Source organism: Aethalodelphis obliquidens, unplaced genomic scaffold (genome assembly GCF_003676395.1).
Source record: "Aethalodelphis obliquidens isolate GAN/ISIS:26980383/991018 unplaced genomic scaffold, ASM367639v1 scaffold50, whole genome shotgun sequence".
Taxonomy (NCBI): Eukaryota; Metazoa; Chordata; class Mammalia; order Artiodactyla; family Delphinidae; genus Aethalodelphis; species Aethalodelphis obliquidens.
In genome coordinates, this window is record NW_020837994.1 from 12,768,221 (window position 1) to 12,784,597 (window position 16,377).

At 47.5% G+C, this 16,377-nt stretch overlaps 1 protein-coding gene and 1 long non-coding RNA gene across 8 annotated transcripts in view; one reads left to right on the forward strand and one right to left on the reverse strand.

Annotated features, from left to right (window-relative positions):
• ME3 (malic enzyme 3) overlaps positions 1 to 16,377 on the reverse strand; it is a 299,568-nt gene that overhangs the window by 36,624 nt on the left and 246,567 nt on the right. For all 6 annotated transcript variants that reach the window (XM_027083614.1, XM_027083613.1, XM_027083611.1 and 3 more), the window contains one exon: positions 8,734 to 8,837. In XM_027083614.1, coding sequence (XP_026939415.1) covers positions 8,734 to 8,837 — 104 coding nt within the window. The remainder of the gene's footprint in view (positions 1 to 8,733; positions 8,838 to 16,377) is intronic.
• LOC113607856 (uncharacterized) overlaps positions 1 to 16,377 on the forward strand; it is a 36,214-nt gene that overhangs the window by 18,674 nt on the left and 1,163 nt on the right. The window contains exon 2 of one of the 2 annotated variants that reach the window (XR_003428119.1): positions 4,771 to 4,916. The exons of the other annotated variant lie outside the window; for it this stretch is intronic. This is a non-coding gene — a long non-coding RNA (uncharacterized LOC113607856). The remainder of the gene's footprint in view (positions 1 to 4,770; positions 4,917 to 16,377) is intronic. 2 annotated transcript variants of the gene reach the window in all.

A 16,377-nucleotide genomic window follows, 5' to 3' on the forward strand; every position in this document is an offset into this window, starting at 1 on the left:
AATTGAGTAAGAGAAGGACGCTATTATTGGAATGGCAGGGATGGATAGGTGGGGGACTATGGAAGGAAAAGATGAATATATTAATGGCTAATTTAACTGATTGCATGAATGGAGGCAGTACTAAAGCACTGCTTAAACGACAGTGGCTTTGGAAACTGCCTAAGTTATCATTATTATTAATAATAGCAAACATTCATGTTTACTCTTACTCAGGTATAATGGTAAGCATCTTACATGGATTGTCTCATTTATTTAGCAGAAACAATCTACAAGTTAAATATTAAAAATGCATCTTGGAAATGAGGACACCGAGGCACAGAAAATTAAATAGCTTGTTAATAAGTGGCAGGTGATACTGGAGAACGGACTTGAGGATATGGGGAGGAGGAAGGGTGAGCTGTGACAAAGCGAGAGAGAGGCATGTACATATATACACTACCAAACGTAAGGTAGATAGCTAGTGGGAAGCAGCCGCATAGCACAGGGAGATCAGCTCGGTGCTTTGTGGCCACCTGGAGGGGTGGGATGGGGAGGGTGGGAGGGAGGGAGACGCAAGAGGGAAGAGATATGGGAACGTATGTATATGTGTAACTGATTCACTTTGTTATAAAGCAGAAACTAACACACCATTGTAAGGCAATTATACCCCAATAAAGATGTTAAAAAAAAAAATAAGTGGCAGATGAGAGGTTCAAACTCAGGCAGTGTAGCTCTAGAGTTTGTGCTTCTAACAACTGTTGCTAGTGGGTGGGGTCTTAATAGGGTTCTCGTTCTTAGGGGGGTTACTTACACCTTATAAGCTTCAGTTTCCTCATCCCTTAAAATGAAGCTAATAATAGTACCCACCCCAGAGGGTTGCTGTGAGAATTAAGTGAATTAATGCTGTATGAAGCACTTATATTAGAGTCTGTGCATAGCAGGCAATTAAGTAAAAAAGAGTTGTTATTATTATTACTATTAATCCATTGAGAAAAATCAGGGGGAAAAACCCTTCTATCCCTCCCTCTCCTCTGCTGTAATATGAAACTTTCAGGTCTGGGCATGATTTTGTTCCTACTCTGCCTCTTGGGGAAAAATGAAATGGAAACAGCCAGCTGGCATCACTGAATCCATCTCCCCAGTTAGTGAACTTCCTCCATCACATTTGGCCTCTCAATTATTCAGTCTGCTTGGTCACGATGCAAACAAATAGGTCCTGGAGAGTTGGGTGCTGGTTTGTGTTTTTCTACAGCCTTCCAGCCCTTTCTGTGACCCAAGATAGAGTCTTCACAGGCACGAGAGACTGTCATTTTGCAGCATCTGGCTCCTATTCCGATGGGAACACGTAGGAGCTGGACTGTCAACAATTAGCCACGTCAGGCTGAGACTGGGAAACTGATGTTTTTTCAGAGGCCAGACAAGCTAGAATGGGTCTCAACATTCCTTCCTCTGACCTTCCTCAGATGCCATCAAATTCATAACCTTCAGTCCATTCTAACTGATAACTAGCCTGGTGAAGGCTTTCAATCCCTCAGCCAACCAACCCAACCAACCAACCAACCATCCAACTCCCACCCTTACTATTTACGGTGGGTCCACCATGAGTAAAATCATGCTCCCTGCCCCCCAGGAACTACCAGTCTGGTAGAGATGTTACAGAGTTACAGGACCTGAGGAAGGAATGTTCTTCAAAGTCCATCTAGTCTGGGCCAGGCTGATACTTGAACCTCTCTACAATAGTCCAGACACATCTTTGCCCAGTCTCTGCTCTGACGATGAAAAGTTAAAAGACCAAAAAAGCTTTAAAGAAAAGCTCTAGACCATTATAGAAAAGATGCCGTGATGCAGTGCATGATTAATTAGCAAATGAATTATACAGCCAATAAATTATGCTACAACTACAAACAGCAAGAGAGTTTCAGGACAGGCTGGTCAGGGCAGACCTCTCTGGGGAGGGCAGAATTTGAGTTGGGGCATTGCTATGGCTGCTGTTCTAATCTTCTCCCACGTCCTGTCAATTTCAATACTTTGTTGTTCAAGAACCTACCATGGCTCCCTATTGTTCTCTGAATCAAGTCCCAAATAAGGTTTTGTGTGGATTGATAGTTTTCAAACATTTTTAGTAGAAGAATTTTTTAACTAATGAAATCTTGAGCAGAACCCTGACACAGAAAGCGATTAAAAACAATGATGTTTTCCTTCAAGTGGTTTCAATCTTGTATGGTTGGTGGCAAATATTCATTTCTAGCACTCCTGATGCACCTCTGTAAATGCCTGGGGTTCGGGGAAACTTGGTTTAAAACCACTGGATTAGATAACTGAAGCCCTTTCCACTTTTGAGCTCTAATAATTGCAACCTTCTGCCTGGGTTTCGAGGCCCATCACATAGCCTGCTCTATTGCTACTTAACCTTTTTTGGAACCAATAAACATTCACCTCTAGTGGGACCAGTCTTCCAGAGTCTTTTGTGTACTCCTTGCCTTGTCCTTGCCTTTGCTGTGTCCTTGCTTTTCTCATGATGTATCATCCATATGGAATGTGCTTTCTCCTGTTGCTTAATCACATTTGGCCCTGAATCTGTTTACTTTCCATCTCTTCCCAGTGATCCCTGATTGCTTCTTTCTCTGAATTTCCACTGAACTGAAAGTCAACACCAAACAGTTGAGTACTTAACACTTCTCTAATTAGTTCCTGTTCAAAATGTTGTCTTTTGGGAAGGTCTGTAAGATTCATGAGGACACAGGGCATGTCTTATTTCTTTTGAATCTCATTACAGGGCTTAGTAGAGTGCTGGGCACGTAGTCCTTACTCAAAAGCCCTGGAAAAGCATGACTAGATACATTGTTTGTGCTGCTCTTAGCTTTCTTGGAGCTTCTAGAATGAGTTTTCTCACCTCAGTGGTGAAATAAAGCTCAGTTCCCAGGAACACTTGATGCAGTACCTGCTGCTCCCGTCTCTTTGCCAGAAAAATATATTCCCTCATGGAACGAGTTTGAAAAGTCAAATTCCAAAATATATATATATATGTATATATATATATTTGTTGGGAGGGTGATGTGACTTTCTGTATTTCCATGGGAAGCATTTTGTAAGAAACCCCCTGAATGAGGCAGTCATGACTGCCTTTACCTTACCAATGCATTTGCCATCTCCCTCTTCCACGCTCGTCAGCCCTCACAGAGTCAAGGCTTGAGGCCGGGGGATCAGGCTTGAGCTTGCACCTAGCTGGTGGGGAAAGGTGGGCCTGATTCCTCCCCATGACGAGTCTTCTGGGAAGGGGTGCCCAGATGTGCGTGTGTGTGCTTTCCCCATATGTGGAAATGCAATCACGTCAGGCCTGAAAGCAGTTCAAGTTCCTCCAGGGTGAAGGGGACACCAGCAGAAGCAGCAGGCACAGCCCGGCCTGCGGGGTTTTCAGACCAGAAGGAAACTGTTAGAGCTGCAGGTGTGTTGTCAAGATAGACTGCCTGGGAGGGTGAGCCCAGAGAAGGTGCTGGGCCTTTCTTCATGCAGGTCCCTGGTGGGAAGATGTGTGGAAAGCCTCTCAATACTGACTATCAATTGTATATGATGTGTATTGGTCCTTAACCCTTGCCTCAGGCTCCAGTCTGACTCTGAAAGTAGGGGGAGCTGGGGCTGCTCAAAACATGCCTCTACTGGGAATGTAGTCCATCTGAGCTTTTTAGATCTCAACCTTTGTGTGGCTCTAACAGAAGCATCAAGAAAGCTTCAAAAGCAGAGATGCCCAGGCCTCAGTCCAGGCCTACTACGGCACAGGAGGCTGGAGTCTATATTCTTGATAACTCCCCGGAGGAGCCCAATACCAGCCATGTTTGGGAACCACAGGTCCGTACTCATATGCTTATGCTTATTTGATCCACTGCTTTGTTCCAGAGTGGACTGGGGTGGGCGTGAGGGTGGAGTGTACCCCTGGGAGCATATTCCTGCCTGTTTCTGTAGCTCAGAAGGAGATGCAGTTTCATGTGGACCCAACAGACAGGCTTGGTGTAGCTCTTGAAATATCCTGAACACCTAGCTATGAGAAATCTTCAGCCTTCAGGTTCCTTTGGCCTCTGAGTTTCTGCTGACTGTAGAAGTTGCAGGAGGACCGGTGAGGGTGAGGGCTCATGAAGTTGCAGATGCTTAGGCCATAGGCTCTTCACAGATCCAGGATGGCTAAAGCATGGCACATATGCTGCCACGCTTCACTCCCCTGCAGGGCAGACATTGCTAATCAATCATCATTTCCTGTTGCACCTAGAGAGGCCTTAGGATCCTAGCAATCAGAGCTGGTACGAGGAACCAAACCTTTTACCCTCCTTGCCATTTCTACCAACAACATCCTAGTCTAATCCTAAATTTTGTTGAGCACTTTAAGTTGCAGTTATTCACAGGGCATGGTTCCAAAAACGGTGGTGAGCCATTCTCTCTTCTTTCTCTACTCTCTTTCCCTAGGTGAACCCCACCATGCCCTTGACCTTACCTACCATCTATGAACTGATAACTCCCAACTTTAGGTTTTCTCCCTAGAATTCTTCTTAAAGAGACTCCGAGGCCAAGAAAGCTTAGAGGTCAGGTCTGAACTCCAGTAGGTAGATAAAAAATGTCTCTGAATGAACAGCTCGTTGAGAGCTGTACTGTTTATTTCTCTGTGGATTTCCGCCTACATCTGACACAGCGTCTTATATACCAGCAGATACTCAATAACTGACTATCAGTTGTATTTGACGCATCTCCCTGTTTCCACGTGTCATGATGCTATGGTTTTCTCTGCCCTTCTTGCATTTTCAGAGCGCATCCTCCTGTAATGCTGGCTGCCCCATTCCTTACCCCTCCCAGGCTGGATGGTGTGTGACAATCTGTTACCTTGGTGGCTCCCCAATGAACCATGCCTCCTGGTGTTTCAACCCTTGTGTTATCACCTCTCTTGGAATCTGGTATGCACCTCTGATTTGCCTTAACCACCAGAATGTGATGAAATTGTACTATGCCAGTTCCACTATGGCATAAACCTCAGGAATCTGGTGTAGGATGGTGCGTGCGTGTGTGTGTGTGTGTGTGTGTGTGTGTGTGTGTGTGTGTGTGTGTGTGTGTGTGTGTGTGTGTGAGAGAGAGAGAGAGAGAGAGAAAATCAGAGAGAAAGATGGAGAGACTCAAAAAGAAATTTTCCTGGAGCTAAAATGCAGATGCTTTTTTTAAAAGTCAGGTTTTAAAAAAAACTATTATCTCCCTTCTTGTTTATCACTCTTATCTCAGGAGCTTAGCAATCTCTATATTTATGTTTGGTGAACTAGAGAAAGGGGGTGGCTTCCTCTCATGGCCTGCCTAAAGTTTGCTGACGTCAAACTTCTGTCCAGCCCAGGCCAAGCATCAGACAGAGCTGGGGCTCCAGGTGCAATCTTAAAATGAACCATTCCCATCCATTCTTCTGTAAGTAATAGAAATGAAAAATATAAGTGGAAACCATCAGGGAAAACTTATCCCTCAGGGGCAACGCTCCAGGTCCCACTGCACGGCAGGGAAAGCAGGAAGCACGGAATGACTGGTCTTCGCCACGGGAACATCAGGCTGTGTCTTAGCTTTGAGCTGGACACACACACTTACTGCTGTGGTTCACAGGTGCACGTGGAGATTCCTTTTGCCTCGGTGGGTTCTCCCCAGTGGCCAAACTCCAGGATAGTAACTGAGCTACAGCGACTCTTGTTTTCAGGCCCCCAAAATCTTAAGATAACACCCGATTAGCAGGCAGGGGCAAGAAGGTGGAGCTTTTATTTGCAGGACATTTGGAAAGAGACAGGATGTTGAAGGCAGGAGTCAACGTTTCCCAAGGTTCTTTCTTAAAGCACATCGTGTTTGGCCTCAGGGTTGCTGACTCACCCAGCGCTGCCCCGGCCGGGCATTCCATCACGGGGCTACTATATTCCCAAGAGATCCTGGGACACTGGCTCACTCCCCAACTACAGTATCCACAGAAACATCTGCTTTAGCTTATTAGAAAGTTAAAACAACCGAGTGTCAACCCCCGTCTTTTCCAGCTAAGGACACACTCCTCTTGGCTGACGCCCACTCTGCGAGTGTGTCTGTGAGCTGATTTTGATGATGATTTGAAGAGCCTCTTACATCCTAGTTTATTTACCCTTCTCACACGAATAGCACGGCTTCTCTGTGGGGAATCACGGAATGACTACTGACTCACTAGATACGCAATGAGCCCTGGAAACAGGAAGGAAAGAACCGGCTCTCAAAGCCAAATTCATTCCCTTCTCTTGTCAGCCACAGGTAATTGTAGAAAGCAGTCTGGCCTTGGAGTCAGCAGACTCAGGGTCAATTTGCCGTCCTGTCGGAAGCTGCGGGACCTGGGACAGGTTCCTTGGCTTCTCAGAGCCTCAGATTCCTCTTCTACAAAATGGGAATCATAAAACCTATCCTGCCAGCCACGCAGGGATCTTAAGAGGTCTGAAGAGAACACTGGGGCAGGGAGGCATCTTAAAGGACAACTGACGCTTATGTTTTCTCCTGTGACGGTGGCTTCCCCCAGAAGCCACTCAACCTGAACTTGAACTTGTTCTCACAGAGTCCCCTGCACTGTGGGATAGCTTGGATTTACTTTGAGCGGAAAGCCTCCTTCTTTAGCATTCTATCAATGGGTTCTTCTCCGGCTGGGTATACAGAAACAAGTCCAGTCCCTCCTCTGGAAGAACAGCTTTCAGACTTCTGGAGGGAGGACCGCATCCCTGGTACCCACAGAGCAGCCCCTATGTCTTCTCCCCACTAGTCTGAGCCTTTGGCTCCTGTCACTGCCGTGGCGATGGTTCTCCAAAGGCACTTTAGGTAATTTACCAGCCTCAGAGTATCTTGTCTGGAACTGAATGTCATATTCAGGATGATCTAAAAGGGGGAGAATTAAGCAGGACAGTCACCTCTCGTGTTCTAGATGATACGCCTCTGTTCATGTAGCCGACCCTCGAATGGGCTGTTTTGGTGGTCGTGTCTCAATAGCAGCCCTTCCTTCACAGTCTCAGCTTCCAACCCCTGACTTTCTGATTTACTCTTTTCTTTCCAGCTTATTCCCTCTGGTACCCAACTCAATCATTCTCAGGCCTCATCAGGACCTACTGTCCATTGCTCATACTGCTGTTCCTCACCCCTCCTCTCCAGCAGGGCCTTAGCTGTCCCTTCTCACCCGGCCTAGGCCTCATGCATCATTATAACCATCCCCTTGAATATACTCTCAACTCCTTTCTCTCTCTTTCTCTCTCTTGCCTGGCAAAATCCCAACCCTGATTAAATCCTACTCTCTGTCTCTTCCTGCCCTGCATCCAGACAGTGGAAACTGGCTAGAGAAAATCACAGAAAAGGTTTAACTGACCTAAGTTAAATTCGTGATCAGTAACCTCCAGGAGGCCAGCAACCAGCCTCTAGTTCCCTAGTTTGGACATGCCAGTTCTTACCTCTTGCACCTTAAACCTCCACAGCCTCTGTCCCCATCCTCGCCCTCAGCAGATGACCTTGTCCTCCAAGGGGGTTCTCACGCACACCCCCTCAACATCTACCCACCTGCCGGCATCTGTGCCTAGAGCGTGGCCTTCCCTCTGTGTGGATGGGCTCTGTGCTCCCACCTAAGACGAAGCTCCCAGGTGTGCACTGGATTCTTGGCCAGTTGCTTATCAGCATGCCTACCTCCACACCCCACACTCCATTACCAATTTCATCCTTCCTCTAGGACCATCCCCATCCCATATAACATCAGTGTTACTTTCCCTCATCCTAACGAATGAAAACAAAAAACACAACAACGATCAAATGCTTTCTTCTTATCCCCAGATAAGGAATCCAGGTAAGGAGACTTTAAAGTTTAGTAACCTGCCCAAGGTCAATGACCTGGAAGTGTGGGGTTGGTTTGCCCACTCCCAAAGCCCACCCAGATGAGGCTTCCTGTGCTGCAGAGGCCACAGCAGCTCTCTCTCCGGCCCACCGCTCTGGTTCAAGTGCCTGAACTCAGACAATGAAGTACTTTGCCAAGGACGTCCAGACCAGCTCTGCCTACCTGGGCACTCTTGGGACAGCAAGAAAGGCTGGAGGTTTTCAAGCAAGAAGGGGACCTGCTGGGTCTGCAGAGGCCTGCTGAGCTGCTGAGACAGTTTTGACTGACTTGCCTGTCAGACTCAGCGTGGGAGAGCAGGGGGCTGTTTTGAGAACAGCCAGCATGTCACCCCAGCCTCAGCGGGGGAAGCGGAGGGGCAATGATGGCAAACAGATGGGGCAGGCCAGGGCGGCAGGAGCTGTCAGTGTGGTGCACCCCCCTGCAGAGACGACACCTCGTAAATCTCGCAGGCCCAGCCCGTGTGGCCTGTTGTGGTGGCCCATTGATGCTGCCTGGTCCTTGGAGCTGGAAAATGACAACTAAGGTGGCCAGCTGCCTTCCAAGCCATTCCGTCAGAAGGGCACACTTCTCTCCCCTGCTGCTAACAGCATCCCTATTCCTGCCAGGAACCTAGAAGAGCTCGGCCCAGGGGGTTTTCCTCCCAGGACAGCAGATACTTAACTAGCCGTCATCCCCTCCCCTCCCTTCTCTGCTCCCAAAGACTCTCCCAGAGAACAAGCCCATTTGGCTTTGAGATTTCCGAGTACACAGCGTCAAGTTGGAATTTCTGGACATCTGGAAAAGCACGCATCTCTACCAAAACCCATGTTGACTTAGTCATGCTATCTCTTAACAGTCCTCTTTCACAAGGGACAGGCTGACCCACTTACTTGTCCGTCACGGCCTGCATGAACTCGTCCAGAAGGTCGTCGTACTCCTGCCCACGCACGCGCCGGTGCTTCAGGCCAATGTACAGAGGGTCCCTGAGCAGCTCCTGCAACAGACAGCATCCGTCCCGTTAAGTGTCGTGGGTTAGCGGGAAGGAGGGTAGGAGGGTGGGAGGGAGGAGGCTGCTCCCCACTCCCCGGGTGCTGTCTCTGGAAGGGTCTGGAAGCCAAGCCACTGATGGAGGGTAGACCCCCAGGGGTCCACACTTTAGGAATCAATCAAGGATGCTTTGAACAAGCAGAACTCTCTGATAGTCTTCCAACCTCTGCCTGCAGCTCTGGGTTCATTTCAGGGTTTCTCAACAGTGGTACTATGCACATTTTGGTCTGGACAGTTCTTTGACCCATATATTGTATTGACAGAATACTTAGCAGTGTCTCTGGGTTCTTCCCACTTGAAGTCAGTAGCACCCCCAGTTGTGACAGTAAAAAAGATCTGCAGACTTTGCCAAATGTCTCCCTGGGGGATAAAACAGCCTGTGCTGAGAATCACCCCAGGCGACATCTGGATTGAGGTACTGGGTCTTGTCCAAAGTCACTGACCTGGACTTAAATTAGAAAACATTCCCTCCCTCCCTCCTTTCCTTCCGTGAAAGCTTACTGAATACCTACCACGTGCCTGGCATTGTGTTAGTCCCTGGGGATACAAGGATAGACTGATACAACCAGAACTTTCCATTCAAGAGAGAGGCCCACCCTAATGCCGGCCTGTGTTAGGTGGCCCCTCCACTCCACCTCCTGCAGCTCTTCTGTCACAGCTTTCACACGCTGTTTGGTCATCCTCTCTGTCTGCCCTGGTCTGATGACCACTCCTGCCTCTCTGTACTCCTCACACACACCCCTATGCAGAAATCAGCGGGCTTATTCGTGCATGACACATTTACTGACCCTCTACGCCTGCTGCCGTCAGGACTGTCGGGGAATTTGTAGGTAAGGGATGGTCACTGCCTCTAAGGTGCTCACGGCCTAATGCAGGTGGCTGATGAGTAAGTAAACTCTATTACAGATTAGAGACATTTCTTCGGCACAAAGCACGGCACCTGGCAGCACAGAGAAGGAGTGGAGTAATTCCCGCCGGGGAACGGGTGGGGAAGGTGACACGGAAGAAATGGTCAGGCTTTAAAAGATGGGCAGATGTTGCCCGATGGGCTGGGCTCTCCAGGCTTAGAAATCGGCACAAAGAAAGGTTGGGGGCTGGAGTTAGAAGGAGGAAGAAGTACCTGGTGCCCTGGTGCGTTTAAGAAACAGGAATTAATTTTATGTTTTCGGGTATTTGGAAAGTATCTATTTTTGTGTCTCCGCCGCCACAAAGATGAGCTCCTTGGGGTCAAGGTTTTGTGTTATCGTCATCTCCATCCGGACTGCTCCTGCAGGATTCAGAGGCAAGGATGTCATGGGTCCTGCCCTCAAGGGGCTCAGAGTCCAGTCTCACCTCCACCACTGACAAGCTGTGTGACCTCAGGCAAATTACGTGACCTCTCAGAGCCTTCTTCTCATCTGTCAAATGGGGATAGAATACCAGCTGCACAGGGTGATCGTGATGAGGAAATGAAATAATACACGTGAAAGAGCTTTGGGAATCATAACGTGCTGTAAAGTAATGGCAGCAGCTTTGACTTTCACAGCGTTTGCTAATGTGTCAGGTACTGCTGAGGGAGGGGAAGCCACAGCGAGGTTAAACAGCCGCCTCTTTCTCGGGCTAGTAAGTGGAAGGATCTGGATTCAAACTCACGGCTGCCAGCTCCAGAGCCCACGGTCTTAACCACCGAGCCAGGCTGCTCAGGTGGCTCCTTCTTGCTTAGGACACCATTCTAGCTCCATATTGCCTTGTAGGAGGTGGCAGGGCCAAGGTATAGTGGACAGAAAAGACCAGGAAGTACCTGCCTTCTCAACCCCTCACCCCCAATTCTGGGTCCACAGAATCTGAGGCGGGTTTAGGGCTTTCTCCAAGGAGCCACACGGCTACATCAGAAAGACAGTAAGGTCTAAACTTCTTTTCCCAATCTCTTTGCCTCCTGGGATACGCATCCTTGAGATTGTTTAGGACCCTGCCGTGGCAGTTGTGTGTGTGTGACCAAAGGATGAGAGTGGGACATATATGGTGCCTACCCTTCCACAGGCCACTTTCAAAGTGATCATCTAAAAGTCACTTAGAGGCAGCAAACATCCAGCCAAGGGCGATCAAGGAAGTAAATGATGACGTAACACCTAGATGGACAAGTAGGCAGTCATTGAAACTGGTGGCTTTTAAGACTATGCAGTCACCTGGACAAATGTGTATGAGATTACTCAAAATGAGAAAAGCAGGATACAAAATTGCACAGGTATCACAATTTCAACTGTCTGACACATATGAACAGCCTGCAAAGGGCATACACATAAATGATAAAAATAGTCTAACTCTTGGCATTTGCAGAAAATATTCACTTTTTAGTTCTTATAGAGGTGAAAGGGTCCACGGTAAATTATAATCTGTAATGTTTCCAAGTCACAGATTGGTTCAGGAGTGCATGAGGCTGCCAAGAGTGGATTTCTCAGTGCTGCATACATGGTTTCTGGGGCAGGTCCAATTCTCCAGTGGTACTGAAGAATTTTAGGATTTTCCAAAAATTTCTCAGTATATCTGCACTTAAGATGAAAGGTCAACACTAATAAGGTACTACTGAGATATAAAGGTGACCATAAGAAGCTTTTAAAAAAAGTCCTGATATTTTATAATATTTATTTTATTTATAATAAAATGTTTTATGTCTGAAATACTTCAAAACTAAGCACTCCAAAAAATTGGGAAGAAAGTTTCTATATGGAGGTGACCTGAAAAGATAGCTTCTCATACTTGTACAGAAATTTCAGGTAATTCACTCCTTCTGAATCAAAAGTAGTTTGATCCTTATGTCTTACATATTCTCATGCCCATTTTACAGATGACGAAGGTAGAGTTGTTCAAGGGTTTAAATAAATTGCCCAAACTCACACAGCCAGAAAATATCTAAGCTGAAACTGAGCCTTGCTTTGACTGGGTCTCATGACAGCGCCCTTTCCACCCCATCATTTGACATTGTGGGGACCAGGGAATGTGGGTTTGGCTCCTGACCCCCTCCCTGGTCCTCCTGGAAGAGTCCAGTAGTGGCTGGAAGTTCCAGCTGGTCCTGTAGACCAGGCTGGGGAGCAGTGACAGCCTGAATGGGGTCTGGGGAAAGACCGTGTCCACATCTCCAGCCAACTGGCTTTCCTTTGTCAGGAGGGAAAATGACTTCTCAAAAACAGCAGAGGGTGGAGCTTCCACACTGTCTTGGTACCACATGGAACAAGAAATCCACATTCTGCCCTGCGTCCCACCGAGTGATTGGTTATAAGAATGACTGCCACCAAGGCGTGGGACTATGAACTGGCCTGGACCCTCCCCTGGCAGCCCTCCTCTATCCTGCACTTCCTCACATAAATGTTAAAAAGAGAAGCTTTCAGAAGGCAGTATTGCCAGACAAAATACAGGACACCCAGTTAAACGTGAATTTCAGATAGGATATATATATATATATATATATATATATATATATATATATTTAGTATAAATATGTCCCAACTTTTGCATGGAACATACTTACGTTAAAAAATGATTAGCTATTTATCCGAAATTTAAATTTAACTTGCATCCTGTATTTTTCTTTGCTAAATCTGGTAACCCCATCAAGAGAGGCAGAAGGAATCTTGAAGCTGGGAGGCAGTGTGCCGCAGAGGAAAGGGCATTGCCAGGCCCAGTGGCCCTGGTCAGATGCTCTCCCGGAGCACCCTCAGGACAGTGTGGTTTTAGAATCAGAAGGGGCTCTGGGCTTTGGCATCAGACACACCTGGGTTTGAATTCAGGCTCTGCCACTTAACTAGCTCTGCGACTCTGGGTACTTGTCCCTGCTTCGTTTTACTTCTCTGTCCAATAGGGATAGTAATGATCTCTATTGCATCATACAAGCTCTTTGAGGAAAGGGTCCTTATTCATGTGCATCTCCCTAGTGATGTTTACAGTGCCGGCGCATCGCAGGCCATTAAAAAGTGTTTACTGATGTGAGTTGCATTTATTCTAGGACTGGGCTAAGGAGATGCTGAATTAAGAACTAGGAAAGTCTTAGAAATCACTTGGGTCGGCTTCCTCCAGATGAGTGTTGGGGACCCAGAAAGGTTAAATGAACTGCCTAAGGTCACAAAATGAATTCGGTGGAAGCAGCTTCTAGAGCAGGGGTCTTCCCAGGCGGGATCAGCTTCCTCCCCTCTGAGCCTGCTGCTTCCCCTCTGCTAGGTAGTTGCCAAGCTCCCGTTGGCACTAAGTAAGCCTTCAGGTTAAGGCTCTATCCAAAGCAAATGAACCAGAGCTTCCTCCTCTGCTGTGGGAGTTGAATAGACCCTCCATGGCTGTGTGCCTGGCTCTTTCTAAGGTGAAAACTCTTGCAGACTAAACGTCATGGAAAGCAAAATGGCTGGCTCGTCTTCCCTTGCCATATCACTGAGCACTGGGTTTAAGCTGGAAGAGAGACGAACCTCTTGGTCTGGAAAAACATTTATCTTGCAGAGCAACGGGCACATGAAGATGTTACTCAGAGAGCATCTGGGGGTCTGGGGAGGTAATGGGATTGGGTTCACGGTATGGACATGGTGCACTTTCCCCCTCTGGGTGACAGTTATGCCCACCAGGTATTTCTCTGGAAGCTCAGTGAAGCCCAAGGGTAAGCTACAAAGACCCTAGGAAGGGCCCCTTCACTGGTCACATGTGCACAGACAGCCTGTGCCCGATGGCAACACGGGTGAATGCTGACTATTTATGAGCTGCGATAAAGACAATCTTGCCAGATGGAAGGAACCCTTCCATACCCAGCTCTGTGGGCGATCCCACGCTGCCTCAGCAACCAGTAACACCCAAGGCACAGTCTACCAGGCTCTGTTGATGATCTGTCCCCTCCATCCCCCTCTTTAGTCATTTCCACAGAGACTTTCACATCACCTCCTTGAGAGGAAAATCCACTGAGGCTCAAGACTTCCGCAGGAGAAGCCAAGCCCTGGGTTGTCCCACAGAACCTTTAGCACAGAGTGGGCCAAGCACTGGGCTTGGACTCAAACCTGGCAGAAGCCATTTCTGCCCTGGGGCCCCTTTTCCCATGTGAAACGAGGGGGTTGAGTGAGAAGTATTTATATATAATATCTAGTAAGTATGATATCTAATGTGAACAGTCTGTGACTCTGCTGTGTGTATATGAAACAAGATGTACAAATCAATCCACACACAGACACAAGGGAGGGAGGGCCGGAGCAGGTGCCCTGTCTAACTGGGCGGGGCTCCCTCCCCCTGGCCCTTTGGAACTTCATCACGGGATGTCCCTCCTTCCTGGGATCACGTCTCACATATTTATTTTTCCAAACCTCCTTGGTGTCAGCAGGTAAAAGTGACTCAGAGTTTCAGGGCTGTAGATAGCAGATGTTTTCCTTCAACAGGAAACCTGGAGGGGTGTTTTCTTTGACTCTGATTAAAGCTCCTTTTGCCTCAGAAGTTTTTTATAGAGACATACACACAGATGGTCTAGTTGTTCTGAAACTAAAGCCTTCACAGCAGCAACCCTCCCTGCACTGCCACGTAAGAAGGAAGCTGCAAGGCAGAGCCTCCCTCTCCTGTTGCTGTGTCTTGCTCTGGGTGAGAGATGTGCCCCCAGACTTCTAGGGGAAAAACCTTGCAAACTGATCATTTTTTAAAAAGAACTCTAGTGTGGAAGATCACATAGTCAATGCATTTGAAAAGACAGAAATCATTGTCTTCCGTCTTCCCAATGTTGGCCTCTTTGTAACTTTCTTGAAGAAGGTCTGGCGGGAGTTCACCTTTCTTTGCGGGGGAGGGCTGTGAAAATGGCACCGGTGTGCCCTAGTTTGATCCTGAGTGTCCATGGAACACAGACTGTGTGAAACACCTACTTTCTCAGTCTTCATTACCCAGTCTGTGACACAAATACTTGACATCTTGGAGCAGTGTGCCACAGTAGACAAGGCCACTCTGGTGCCAGAGAGACCAGGGTTCAAGTCCCAGCTCCAACACTTAGAGCTGTGTGACCTGAAGTACGTAGTTAACATGTGTCAATCTCAGTTCCCTCATCTGTAAAAAGGGGAGAACAATATCTCATACAGTTGGTGTGAGAACGAAATGAGATTGAGGGACTTCCCCGGTGGTCCAGTGGTAAAGAATCCATCTTCCAATGCAGGGGAGGCGGGTACGATCCCTGGTCGGGGAACTAAGATCCCACATGCCACGCAGCAACTAAGCCCACGTGCCACAACTAGAGAGAGAAAACATGCAAGCCACAACTGGAGAGAAGCCCAAGCACTGCAACAAAGAGCCCATGCACCTCGACAATAAAGATCCCGCGTGCCTGGACGAAGATCCTGCATGCCCCAACTAAGACCCGACGCAGCCAAAAAAAAAAAAAATTAAATAAATAAATTAAATTAAATAAATATTAAAAAAAAAAGAGAGAGATTGAAATATACAAGTGCCCAGAACTATGCCTGGCCGTTGCAGGTGCTGGCATAGGTCTTACTGGACATGGAGAACACTGCTTTCTCTCTCGTCTGTGGTGTTGCATGGCAGGTCAGGCTGTGCCCTGTCCCCTCAGCTGGGGAATCCTCTGGTCCTTCCAAAACTCTCTCCCTTCCACACCCAGGAGGGAGAGCTGAGGCAGAGGCCGAAAGCCCCAGGGGGGAGAAGCAGACACTTTGAGGAGACGTAACACACGAGCCATTAAAATGATCAATTAGGTGACAGCGTTGAAACACTGACAACTAAAAGATTCCACCCACGCCTGGCTCTCGTGTATCTCCCTCAGCCTAGCAGAATGCCTGACACCTACTAAACACTTCATAAACTTTAAAAAAATAAGTAAAGAGAAAGTGCTCACAAAATAATCTTCATTGAAGAAATCAGAACAAAATTAGGGGCACAGTATGATTAATTAGGTAATACTGTATCTACATCTATGGATACGCACAGAGAAACAGCGGACAGGAGCACAAATGTAGCACAGTGGGAGAAATGCCATTTCCTTCTCCTTTTAAAATTTTGAATAATGTTTTAAAGTTACTTTAGTAATAAAAATTCTAAAAGTCAAGACATAATCTTTACTCATAAAGCAACAAAAACCCAGGCAGGCAGTGTGGTATGGTGTGGGGAGAGGAGCGCTCATGTGGATTAGGACCCACTCCTGCCACTTCCAGCAGATCTTCTTGGGCCAATTAATCTCTCTGGGCCTCAGTTTCCTCAGCTGTAAAAAGAGGGTAATGACTGAGCTCCACTCACAGGGTTATTGTCAGGCTGAAACAGGGTGGTCTGTGAAAAGGGCCTGGCCCTGATTACTCAGAGTTTCTCACCATCTTTTCTGGTGGGTTTGCTACAAGTTGGCACTAACTCTAAACTTTAGCTCATCATTGCTGAGTGCTGGCCCTTCAGTGACAAAGGATCTAAGGCATCTGCTAGAGGCAACCAACTCCCTCCCAAGGGATGCAATGGCCTAAGAATCAGTCTCAAGCCGTTCCACTTCTTGCCTAGAGCCAGCTTTTTGG